The 13376-nt window shown below is 36.6% G+C and overlaps 1 protein-coding gene across 6 annotated transcripts in view; it reads left to right on the plus strand.

Moving 5' to 3' along the window:
* The window catches only part of faf (ubiquitin carboxyl-terminal hydrolase-like faf), a 607647-nt gene that overhangs the window by 172898 nt on the left and 421373 nt on the right, over positions 1-13376 (plus strand). For all 6 annotated transcript variants that reach the window (XM_069845718.1, XM_069845714.1, XM_069845717.1 and 3 more), the window contains 2 exons: positions 4448-4585; positions 4674-4967. In XM_069845718.1, the coding sequence (XP_069701819.1) occupies positions 4448-4585; positions 4674-4967 (432 nt within the window). The remainder of the gene's footprint in view (positions 1-4447; positions 4586-4673; positions 4968-13376) is intronic.

Here is a 13376-nt window from a genome sequence, read left to right on the forward strand (position 1 = left end):
AAATAGGACGGTTGTTAACCTGTCGGAAGTTCAACTGTCTCCGGAGGAAATTGCAGTCCTTGCCAAGGGAGGAAATTACGCGATCACACCACATCATCCGCCAATTGAAGACATTATCTCCAACATAGAAGCGGGGATAAGAGGACTACCTAACGACGAAACTGAGGAAATCAGACGAGAGACGGCCAGGATACTACAGCACGCCAAACCAACCAAGACCAATCTGACCGGCAAGGAAAGGCAGGCCTTAAGATCCCTTAACAACAACAGAAGCCTCATCGTGTTGGCAGCAGACAAAGGCAACGCCACAGTGATCCTAAACACCAAGGACTACAATCAGAAGGTCGAGGAGCTTCTAGACCCAAGCACATACAAAGTGTGCTCCAGGGACCCAACGGCGGCGATTCTCAGAAAAACAAACACTCTTATCATGCAGTCATCCATACCGGCCGATCAGAAGCGATCCATCAAAAAATCCGAGGCACTGCCACCGAGAATATATGGACTACCGAAGATTCATAAACCGGGAGTCCCGCTCCGCCCCATCGTCAACAGTATCGGCTCCCCGACCTATGCCCTGTCCAAATTTCTTACCAGTTTACTCGGACCGCATGTAGGCAAGACCAACTCCTACATAAGAGACTCCACACATTTCATTGAGAGATTGAAGACACTGGTAGCCGATCCGCAAGATATCCTCGTGAGTTTCGACGTGGTCTCTTTATTTACCAAGGTACCAATCAGCAATACCATGGTTCTACTCAGGAACATCTTTTCCGAAGATATTGTGACGCTTTTCCAACACGTCCTAACCACCACATATTTCCAGTGGCAACAAAAGTTTTACGAACAAACCGACGGAGTGGCCATGGGGAGTCCACTAAGTCCTGTGATAGCTAACTTCTACATGGAAGCTTTTGAGGAGGCAACACTGGAAACGGCAACATTGAAGCCTAGCTGCTGGTACAGATACGTGGACGACACCTTCGTGATCTGGAAACATGGAAGACGGACACTCGAAGACTTCTTATTACACCTCAATAGTCAACATGAACAAATACAATTCACTATGGAAACAGAGAAGGATGGCCAGTTACCCTTCTTAGACGTACTGGTTTACAGACAAGAAAATGGCGCCCTCGGCCACAAGGTGTACAGGAAACCCACACACACGGATAGATATCTACACAAAGATTCCAATCATCATCCCCGGCAGAAGCGTGCAATGATTAAAACCCTCTTCGACCGAGCCATACGGGTTTCTGACCCCCAACATTTAGACCAAGAAATCGACCACCTACATTCAGCCCTAACCGCTAATGGCTACGCCAAGACAGAGTTAAAAAGGGCCTTGAAACCAAGGAAGAAGACGACACCGGAGTCAGGCCGAGACCATACGAAGAGAGGCACGGTGTTCTTGCCCTATCACAAGCAAGTTACGGACCGGATAAGCAAGATCCTCAACCGGCACAAGGTGGACACTATCTTCCTGCCCACCAAGCAGATACGCAACAGCCTACGCTCAGCCAAGGACAAACGCGACAGATTATCTTCTACGGGGGTCTACAGGATCCCGTGTTCATGTGGAGCAGTCTACATAGGGACAACGCAGCGGAGCTTCAAGACTCGGATCTCCGAACATAGAAGAAACTGCCGCCTTGGCTACGTAGATAAGTCGGCTGTAGCTGAACATGCTTATCTGGAAGGCGAACATAAAATTAGGTTCGAAGACACCGATACACTCAGCGACACACCACATTTTTACGCGAGGCTACACCGAGAGGCGATTGAAATATATAAACATAAGAACAATTTCAATCGAAAAGAAGAAGGCCTCAAGGTTAACAAGGCCTGGTATCCGGCATTAAGGAAAACCAACATCAAACCCGCCCGCGTAGCACAATTAAACAACACAAGCTCGGACGCGGAGCGCGTGGAAAACAGCAAACCCGCCCGCGAAGCACATTCGAGCGCGGACCGAGGCGACAACAGCAAGCCCCCCCCCCTCCCGCACTATATATACAACGATGCAGCCAGCGCAGACTGTAATCAGCACACGCAGTAGAACCAGCCGCACCAGCAATAGACACCACTGAAGATGTTCACCGCAGCAGTGAACGAAACGTTTGGTCTCACAACCAACAGACCACAGCCTCATAGCCCGGAAAACTTTTCTACTAACATTTAGATTATTTAAATGTTGTGATATGTCTGTCAGAAATCCTAAATCGTTGATCCATTTTTCATCTTCCAACTCGGAAACTGCAGTACTCTGTAAATTGAACATATGGCATTAATTTTACAATATTCACTATTCACCTCTGAATTGTACATAGTGACAATTTAATTTTCTGAAAGTTATTAACTTCGGGATACATTATATTAATAACTTCATTTAAACAAGATTTCACAAATGTTCCTTCTGAATAAGGTTTTATTGACTTGGCTATTTCCCAAGCAACATTGTAACTGAATAAAAGTTGCTTTATCTTTGCTGTTCGAATCGTTGACACTTTTACTTATTGATTTATGTGAATTTGCTTCCTTCAAATCGTGTAATTGCTCTGCATGATCAGGCCCTAAAATGAGAATGAATATACAATTACATAGTATCTACAAATTGTAAATTTTCTACTGTAATAGTTTGAGAGACCTTGTTATGGCATTTCATATGTGTTCTATATTATTATAATTATAATTATTGGCTCAAAAGCTTAATGCCATTTAGCCATTGCAACATCCGAAGACCCAAAGGCGGAAATACTACTAACTACTGTCTTACCTGTAACTTTAAAATGCTCTTTATGACACAGTATGTAATGTCTCTGCACATTTGCTCTAAAAATCCATGTAAGTATTTTGGAACATATGAGACATGTGATGTTTTCTCCTTCTAAACTCCAAAAGAACTGTTCTTTCCTCTTCTTGGAATTTCCGTTTGTGTGGATTATTTAACTGTTTTGAAAGAGACATGGTAATTGTCCACTCCACAGTAATACGATACTAGTAATGTCATACCTGGCCAATCCGCCATCTCTTCGTAGGAGAGAAAGCATTTAATGTTTACGTCTATCTTCCTGCTGCTTTATGTCAAAATAAAGAAAAAGAAAGAAATGGCTGAGCCCTAACAAAAAAGCAATACCCCATACAAAAATTACTGTCCATCCAGAGAAGATTATGTTATGCATCTGATGGGATAAAGAAGACGTCATATACTACGAATTGCTTCATGGAATGTAATCTTAACTGCTGACATTTATTTCCAACAACTCAAATGCCTTGCAGCTGCAATTAAAGAAAAACGACCGGAAAGCTGCATGAAGTGCTGCTGCAACATGATGATGCAAGCCTGCACTCCACTAATATGACGAAAGCAGCTATCCAGGAGCTTGGTTGGGAGGTGTTTCCACGTTCCCCATATTCTCCCGATCTTGCTCCCTGAGATTTCCATCCTTTCTGTTCTATATCTAACAATCTTGAAGGAAATTCCTTTGTTAACGAAGTTGCTTTACAGATTTGGCTTGACAACTTCAACTCAATGCAACAGATTTCTTCAGGTGCGGAATCAAAGAACTACCTCAACATTGGCAGAGAGTCATAGATAATGTAGGAGAATATATTACTGATTAATTTCTGTCTTACATCAAATTAATTTGTATGTTTCAAGATTTTAAATTTCAATAAGATTACACATAAAATAAATTTAATAAAAAGTAGAATAGTATTAAACGAAAATGTGAGCATGGAAAAGAATGTTGTAACTGTGATTGATATTGATTTACGTAATTAATATGTCAAGTATGTTTACATGTATGATGCAAGATGTATAAATAAACAAATAACTTGCTGACAAGCATGTTTCAAGAAATTAGACTGACCTACTGTACTCACTGAGAAATACTGATTCAGCTATTGCAGTGTGCTGGCTATATGTCAACAACTGCTAACCTGGATGCAGTATGATGACATGGAAGAATTAGTTAATAGGCATAAGTGAACCTACAGTATAATTAAACATAAATATGAAAGTTATAGAATAAATTTAGATGTTTAAAGTAAAAAAAAGAAAAGAAGAAAAATTAATTTAAAAATGTACATGGTAGAAAATTGTGAAAAGGAGCAGATAAATAAGTTTTAAAGTTTTAATAGTTATCACGATTGGTTTAAACATGCACTAAAACTAGACGTAAGTGCAAGTTTGAACAATTAATTACTGAGATTTGCGATAAATTAATTAGTTTAGGAAATTGTATATTTATTATGTATAACTACTTTTGTATATAGATATATTTTTTTTAATGATTAAGTTTGTACTTTCGTGAACTAATATCAATAAATCTATCACTATAATTTCTATCTTCTGTTCATCTCAAAAACTTCTGTCACAGTGAAAAAACACTACGAACTTTTGCATCAACCCAATAATTCCTTTTTATATTGTTAACAGTTGCTATCTGCGAAGCTCTGTCAAGTGAACTCCAATATGCCAAGTTCTCCAGATAGCAGTTCGGATAGTTCAACAAGTTCACCACAGCATCCTTATGATGGACCGAATATTGAAGCAGAAAACAGTTTGCCAGGGGTGGTAAGTATCTCTCTTTGGAATCAATTGAAATATATAAAACAAGGACTTCTCTGACTACATTTTTACTTTTTTTTTTTCTTTTTTACAGCTCATGTCACAACGGCCACATTGTGCACAGTTTTTCTTCCAGCTGGCAGACTTAGGTTGTAAATTACAATATCCTCCTTTGCGAGATGGAGCTCGAATGCTGCTCAAGCTCATCCCACCAGATACTTACACTGTGGAATGCCTTCAGAACCTTTTTCAAAACCACGCAAGAATTGGCGCAAATGGAGCAGCTGTTATTGAGCAAGGCACTCAGAGCACATCTACATTTGCACCTGTTAGTGTAGAGAGTCTGTTCTTTGGAACTTCACCCTCTCAAGTTCTATATCATTTAGAGGTAAGAGACTTCATGAAAGTTGTTTTAATATGTACTACGTGTAATGGGAAATTCTCAGGTAATTCTAAAATGTCACAATACATAATCATGTAAAAACTGTATATTTTTATGTTTGCAGTGGAACTTCGTATCTTTCCCATTATTGTCATTTTCCCATCATTTGTCTTTTTTTTTTTTTTTTTTTTGTTCCAGAAATGGTAAAGCTTTCTTCAATGAGCATAGCATAAGTAACAGCGATTGTCAAAGTGTACTTAGTCTCGAAATGTAGTACTTATTTTGAATTCCGTATAAGACTGATGCAGAGGTAAACAAACACTTGATGTGAAATGTATTATGCTGCCATGATACATTTTGTTAACCTCAAAGTCATTCTTATCTGAAATTATATACAGTAGATCTGAGGCGTGAAATGAGCATGAAACAAATGCCATTGCATCACAATCATTTATTGAACATTTCCTACCGTTGTAGGCTGCCTACAAAAACAAAACATAAAATAATAAAGAATACAATTCCATATAATATATAGGTACAAGTATTCAGAAATTTTGATAAAAATAAAAGGTAATAATACAAATCAAATTAATAGTCAACTTCGGTTATAGTGAGCCTCTGCGGACCAGGATATTTAGTTCACTATATCCAAAGTTCACTATATCCAAAGTTCACTAAAACTGAAGTGTGTGTTTTTATACTATTAATTTTGCTATACATATAATATTAATGTCCACTTAGGACAGACCACATTCAATATCAGTAATAATGTTCACTTTATCTTCCAACTTAAACACTTTATGCTTCGACATTCAGATGTTCACAGTTCGAAACTTGAATCTAATCTGACCATGTAGGTAGTACGCACTGACCAATTTCGCACCTCTTCCCACTAGAGGTATGCCTACTGTGTACTTGGCCTCGGAATTTCCTTGGGTTCACTTTTACAAAGATGTGGGAGGGAGGGTTGAGGACCATTATACTGTAATCCTTCTTGTATTTAACCTTTGGTCACCACTCTACACCCTTTTATAAAAGAAAACATTTTCTCTTCCTATTCTTCGAATAACCTCTTTTAAAGAAGTCAGAACTAATCCTTCTTTTCTCCCTCACTGCGTACACTATTCTCTTTAACATGTTTCAAGCTGTCCAGGAAGCTGAACATATTCTTGGAAGTTTATAGGAAGAAGGGTTTCCTAAATTACCATTTTGTCCATTTTAAAATTACATTTTCTTGGAGAAGTTCTAGTTTTAGGTTCACTATAACTGAGTGAGGGTTCACTATAAACGGAAATATTAATGTACTTTATAATACAGTATATGCATGTTGGGACCAACGATTTAGGTTCACTATAACCGAGTTCACTATATCCAGAGTTGACTATATCTTTAAATATTAGACTAAAAATTACAAATAAACTGTATGCGTGTTGGGACCAACGATTTAGGTTCACTATAACCGAGTTCACTATATCCAGAGTTGACTATATCTTTAAATATTAGACTAAGAATTACAAATAAACTAACTTAAAGTATTCGACAATTGAAAAAAGTGCTCGAACAATAATCAAAAAAGAAAAGAATTTTAAGTTTTTTACAATCAATCAATCTTCTTAATGTATCCAGCTGTTTCTGACAACATAAAGTCCACTATAGTCCACTGTAGTCTTTTCAGTTCTTGTTTTTCATGAGAAATGAGGGGTTGATTATTATAAATTTGTAGCGACCTCTGTATGGCTAACAGAGCTATAGATTTCAGATTTTTAAGGCCTAAGTGGAAAAGTTTCCAAATCATGACCAGGTGTTTTCGTATTAAACTCTATGTAACATGCCGTAGATATGAATTCTTTGTAGGCTGATATATTTGCCATTTTTCGTTATCTACATCTTCTGATTGACCACTGCTTTGCTTAAATCCAACAGTAGGATCAAAATCCTTTTCATACACTAACACAGTGTTCCTCAATCTTTTTCTACTTATGGCGCACCTAGATGGGCCTAGACTCAACACGACACACCAAAATGTTAATCCCCTCAAAAACATGTCACTTCTTCCTCCTCCTCCTCCTCCCTTCAAGGACTGGGTACTTGTTTCCCCATTCCGAAACTGCAGCAAGCTACATTACTTGATCTGCCCATCTCTTTCTGGGCCATCTCACTGTTCCATGTGGTGTATATTTTATAGCCATTTTTGGAGACTATCTTCCAGCATTCTATCTATATAGCTTCTCCATTTGGTGCGATTGTTCTTAATATCCTCTAGAATGTTTGCCTCTGCAAGTTGAGTTCTAATATAATCAATATCTGAGTCAATCTCGTCTTGATACTCCCAATAACGAGTGGAGCAGTCTCATCTGTGCTGCTTTTAGATATCTTTCTTCATTTCTTGTAAGAGTGCAACCTTCACTTCCATGTAGTAATACTGGTTTACTACCTACATTGTAAAGCCTTAAAAGGATATATCAGCTCATCTGTTTTCTAAAATTTCTTTTTAAGATTCCATATGTCTTATTATATTTGGCTAGTGATTCTTGGATTTCTTCATTTTTAAAATCTGTTATATAGGTCCCCAAATATTCTGACTTGTTCTTTGATTTTATCACTTATAACATTCTTTACTCTTCTGATCTGCTTGCCTTGAAACACCATGGATTTAGTCTTGCTTGTTGATATCTTCATATTATACAATTAATCTAAGTCAATTAAAATCTTAGAGGATCTTTGTAGGTCATTCTCTGTGTCTGAAATTAAAATATGATTGCATATAAAATTGTACAAAGTTGTTTTTAGGGGCTATTAATATCCCTTTTGGACTAGTGGATTTCCATAATTTGACGATCTGGTCCAGATATACATTAAAGAGCAAAGGGGACAGTCCAAAACCCTGTTGCAGTCCTAAGTTAAATTTTTCTGTAGGTGTATCTCCAATTTGGATGGCTACGTATGTTTCTTCATTCAGGGATTTAATGGCATTTACTAATTCTTTATTAACATTCCATTTTTCTAATATTGCAAATAATTTTTCTCTATTGACCCTATCATAGGCTTTCTGATAATCTAGAACTAAAATATATGTGGGTAAATGGTATTCTTTCCTCTTTGAAATTATTCTTTTAATGTAAAACTAGCATCAGTAGTGGTACAGCCTTTACGGAATTCACATTGTTTTTCCAATTTTGGTTCTACAATCTTTTGTTTTTGTTTTAGGATATTTGCATATAGTTTCGAAGCTGAACATAGAATAGCAATCCCTCTATAATTTTCACAAATATCTTTAAGACCTTTCGTGTAAATATTTATTAATATTGCAATTTTCCAGTCTTCTGGTATATGCCCAGATTGCCATATATTATTTAGTAGTCTAAGAAGTCGTTTCTTCAGTTGAGACCCGCCATATTTTAATAATTCCCAATTGATATTATCAATTCCTTCACTTTTCCTATTCTTTCCTCTTATTAACTCCTGTTCTATTTCTTCCGGTGTGATAATGTCATTCGATAAGTTTCTTTTCGACTCAATACTGCTAGTCATTGTTGTGGTTAGTAAGTCAGTGTAATATTTAATCCATTGTTTCTTGGAGATGGGGTTGAGTTTCATTCTGTCCTTTACGTCATTTTTCATGGACTTAAATATTCTATACCCAAATCTTTGTGATCCATTTATATCCCTTTCTATTTGTTTCACAAGGGTATTTCAACTTTCTCTTTTCACCTATCAGGTAAATTTCCTGACTATAGCTCTGTCTTTTATATCCTATCTTATCACCATCCTTTCAAGTTGTCAGGTATCGTTTATAAGATTTCTTTTTTAAATTGATGACTTCTTTGAGCTCCTCACTCCATCCCTTCAATCTATTGTTACTTCTTCTAAACTGTTTTCCTAAGACCTCATTGGCTACATTTAGGATGTTTGTCTTAATATCATTTCAATCTTCATTTATTTCATTTTTTCCCACATCAGATAAAGCTGAGTCCAGGCAGGACTGATACAATAGTCTAATGCTTTCCATCTCCAAAAGCTGAACTTTAAACTTTAATTTCCTTTGGTCTTTATGTATTAGTTTGTGTTTTATGTATCTGGGAGGCAATCTTATTTTACTTTGGACCAGAAAATGATCGCTATCTATTTCCAGCCTCTGTATACTCTAGTGTCCAAAACGCAGGCTTTTAATTTTGTATTTACTATATTATAATCGATTACTGAAGACCTTCTCCTCTCTGCCCATGTTATTTTATGAATCTCCTTATATTTTAAAAAGATATTTGTAGTGCATAAGTTGTTATATGAGTAAAAATCTATGAGAATCCTTCCATTTGTAATAACAGCATTCTCCCCATTTACTCCAACAGTATCATTTAAGGGAGTCTTACTGGTTGTGGCATTTAAGTCTCCAGATAACATAGTCATTCTTATTAATTTTGTATACAGTATTTTAGAGGTCGGTATAGAATTGTCGAGTTTCCTCCACCTCTCCTTCATTTGGTGCATATACACATATAATGGTAGAGTGAGATCTGACAGGTTTGAATCGCAATGTTGTTATCCTACTAGATATGCAAGTATATCCTATTATTCTTTTCCTGAGTGTTCTATGGGTTAAGATTGCCGCTCCTCTAGTTGCATATTCATTTTCTTCAACTCCTGAGTAGGACATATATATATATATATATATATATATATGTATACATTGAGCTTCTTCCTTTTTTTTCTTAGTTTCTGATGCCACTAATATATGTATATTTCTTTTACTTAATTCCTTTTCTAATTCACGTATGTGTGATTCCACGAATGTTCCATGTTGCAACATTCCAGTTGTCCAAAATCATTGTCCTAGAGTTATTGCTGGTGTCTTTTCCATAATTGTCCATCTGACTGTTGCTTACTGCTGCTTTAGGAGTGATTAAATTTTTATCTAGAGAGATTACCAGTCTCTCGTAGAACCCCCAACCTGGAGGACCAGCGTTTTTGTTCAGGGTTGCTTTTCCTAGATGGGTTGCTTTCACCTAAGCTCACAGAGTTCCATCTTTCCTGAGTTTGAATTCGGAGTACTTTCTCGTAGCCTTAGAAGTTCCCACTCCAAATCTTGCAAGGAAGTAAATCATTTCTGACTTCTAGGTGGGGGAACCTACTTCCCTCATCTCATCTGCTCTCAAAAAGGTCGTTCATTGGTAATAGGGAAGGTGATTGCTTATACCGGCTAACATTCGATCTTCAGAGCCACGTTAGTTGCATTATATGCATTACCATCTCTCACCACGTGGAGGTGCAGTTGAATATTTCCTTTCATTGAGTAATGAGACCCAATTGGCATTTCTCATACTCTCCAGTACTTTGAGGGACTCTCCTAATATAATTACGTAATGTAATCATTTATTTTTATTACTTACTTACTGGCTTTTAAGGAACCCGGAGGTTCATTGCCGCCATTGGTCCCTATCCTGAGCAAGATTAATCCAGTCTCTATCATCATATCCCATGTTCCTCAAATCAGTTTAATATTATCCTCCCATCTACGTCTCAGTCTCCCAAAAGGTCTTTTTCCCTCCGGCCTCTCAACTAACACACTATATGCATTTCTGGATTCGCCGATACGTGCTACATGCCCTGCCTATCGCAAACGTCTGGATTTAATGTTCCTAATTGTCGGGTGAGGAATACAACGTGTGCAGTTTGTGTTGTGTAACTTTCTCCATTCTCCTGTAACTTCATCCCTCTTAGCCCCAAATATTTTCCTTATTCTCAAACACCCTTAACCTATGTTCCTGTCTCAAAGTGAGAGCCCAAATTTCATAACCACAAAGAACAGCCGGTAATATAACAGTTTTATAAATTCTAACTTTCAGATTTTTTGACAGCAGACTAGATGACAAAAAGCTTCTCAACCAAATAATAATAGGCATTTCCCATATTTATTCTGTGTTTAATTTCCTCCCGAGTATCATTTATATTTGTTACTATTGCTCCCAGGTATTTGAATTTTTCCACCTCTTCAAAGGATAAATTTCCAATTTTTATATTTCCATTTCGTACAATATTCTCGTCACGAGACATTATCATATACTTTGTCTTTTCGGGATTTACTTCCAAACCTATTTTTATTATTATTATTATTATTATTATTATTATTATTATTATTATTATTATTATTATTATTATTATTATTATTATTATTATTATTATTATTATTATTATAAAGCAGAAATTGACTCTTGAATTTATTAACAATTTATGAACTTTAATTCACTGTAGAAAATGCACATTTCTATTAATAATATTAAAGTAAATAACTCTACTCATACCTTCAATGTGATGCTTGGGCCTGCTTAGCTGTACACAGGTGGCTGGTCCGTGGCGGAATTGTTGACAGTGCAAGTCTCATTTCTTCATCAATGGATTTGAGTCTCTCTCTCTTTGATGTTTTGATTTCAGTTAACTTCGAGAAGCCCAGTTCACACATGTATGTAGTTGAAAATGGCAATAACATATTAACTGCATCTCGGAGATAGCTGGGTGTTCACTCAATATTAATAACCAGAATGTTTTCGAGAAATTTTAATTTCAATGTTCTGTCTGCTTTTAAGTCTGCCAGTTTCTCTTGTACTAATATATTATTTGAGACATGTTTTGAATCCACAGTGAATGGATCACAAACCCAGTCGAAATCGTGAATACACTCTCCAAGACAATTCTTGAACCTCTGCTACAAGATTGCTAAATGTTCTTTAATTAAGTCCATAAACACTTTATTTTCGTCAGCAGGGGGTCTTAAACGACTCATTTTTAATAATCTGTATCCACAAATTCAATTTATTCACAAATCCTTTAATCTTATCAATACTAGTCAGAATATTTTCGTTTGTACCTTGCGTTTTTCTGTTAAGCTCATTCAAATGTACGAAAACATTGGAAAGATATGCCAACTTAGATACCCATTCATCATCTGCAAATAAATCCGTGTACTCATGCCCCTCAATAGGCAACAATGCAAGTACGTCCTCTTTAAGTCAAACATTCGCAATAACACTTTACCTCGTGATAACCATCACACTTAAGTATGTACCACGAGTGTAGTGTGGTCTGATCCCATTTCTTGACAATGGAAAAAACCCGCGATTTGATGAAGTTCACGACTTTTACTACTTCGTCCATCACAATTTTCAGAGGAGATGGCAACAACGGCTTCGAGGTGAATGAGGCAATAGTCACTCCATATTTTAGGTTTTACTCCACGTACTTTAGCCACAATTCCTTTCACTCGGCCTGTCATAGAAGTGGCTCCATCTGTACAAACACTAATGCAGTCCTTCCATGTTAATTCATTACAGACCATATATATATTAATTGTACGAAATATTTCTTCATCAGTTGCAAACTCGGGCAGTTCTTTGCAAAAAAGAAATTACTTGCAATTACATCCTCATCAATGTACCAAATGGAGGAAAGAAGTTGTGCCGCTAATATCAGTGGACTCTCGATTTTAAGTGAGAACTTCTGACTGCTCTTTTTCTCTTCATAATGTCTTCAATGTCACTGGACATGTCACTAACTCAGTGGCTGATTGTGTCAGCAGAGAGAGGAATTTTTAAAATTTCACTAACAGCTTCTGAACCCATGATTATTTTCACCATTTCTTTACAGGCAATGTTTCAGCTATTGTGTATGCTTGTTTGGCCTTTACGATAAGTTCAACTACCTCATATTAGCTTCCTGTACGTTTTGCTAAACATATACCAACGACGTCATGAGCGTCACTTGTTTTTTTATTTTGTTCCAACAACCACCGAAAATAATTCACATCTTTCCTTGACAGAAAGAAATGTTTTGTTAACAAATGTAGTTTCAATTTACTGGGAACCATAGCAACATTACTGAATTTTTTACCACACACAACACACTTGGGGATTGGGCATGTTTTGTCACAACAAGAAAACCTGTAAGGTAAATAATTATCACTACATTGCTGGTGCACTACGTTTTGTTTCTTTTTTTCTGACTCACTGGTTTCACTACTTGCATTCGTGGACAGAACACTTCATTTAAGGAACTTGTCCATCTTGAAAGTATAAAATAGTTTAATAGTAATAGAAAATAGTAAAACTGTCTAACAATCACAATTTTCCGTCTACTTCAGAGCAAACTGTGATAGAACTGAAATAATTGTAACTGTTGTTGCTTTGAGACATGAAATAATTGGTGTCTCGTGATTGTCTATTCAAATGACCAATCCAATTTGTCAACATTTTTTTCACATCACCTTCTAGAAAAATTTGAAATTTGAAAAAATCATACAGAAACATATTGTAACTTTTAATTCAAACAACAATGGGGCTTTTACTTCTATCTTTAATCGCAACCGTCAACAATGGGTATTCCACTCAACAGTGCAACACAGTAGTGGTTATTGCACTCCACAGA

Source organism: Periplaneta americana, chromosome 14 (genome assembly GCF_040183065.1).
Source record: "Periplaneta americana isolate PAMFEO1 chromosome 14, P.americana_PAMFEO1_priV1, whole genome shotgun sequence".
Classification (NCBI taxonomy): domain Eukaryota; kingdom Metazoa; phylum Arthropoda; class Insecta; order Blattodea; family Blattidae; genus Periplaneta; species Periplaneta americana.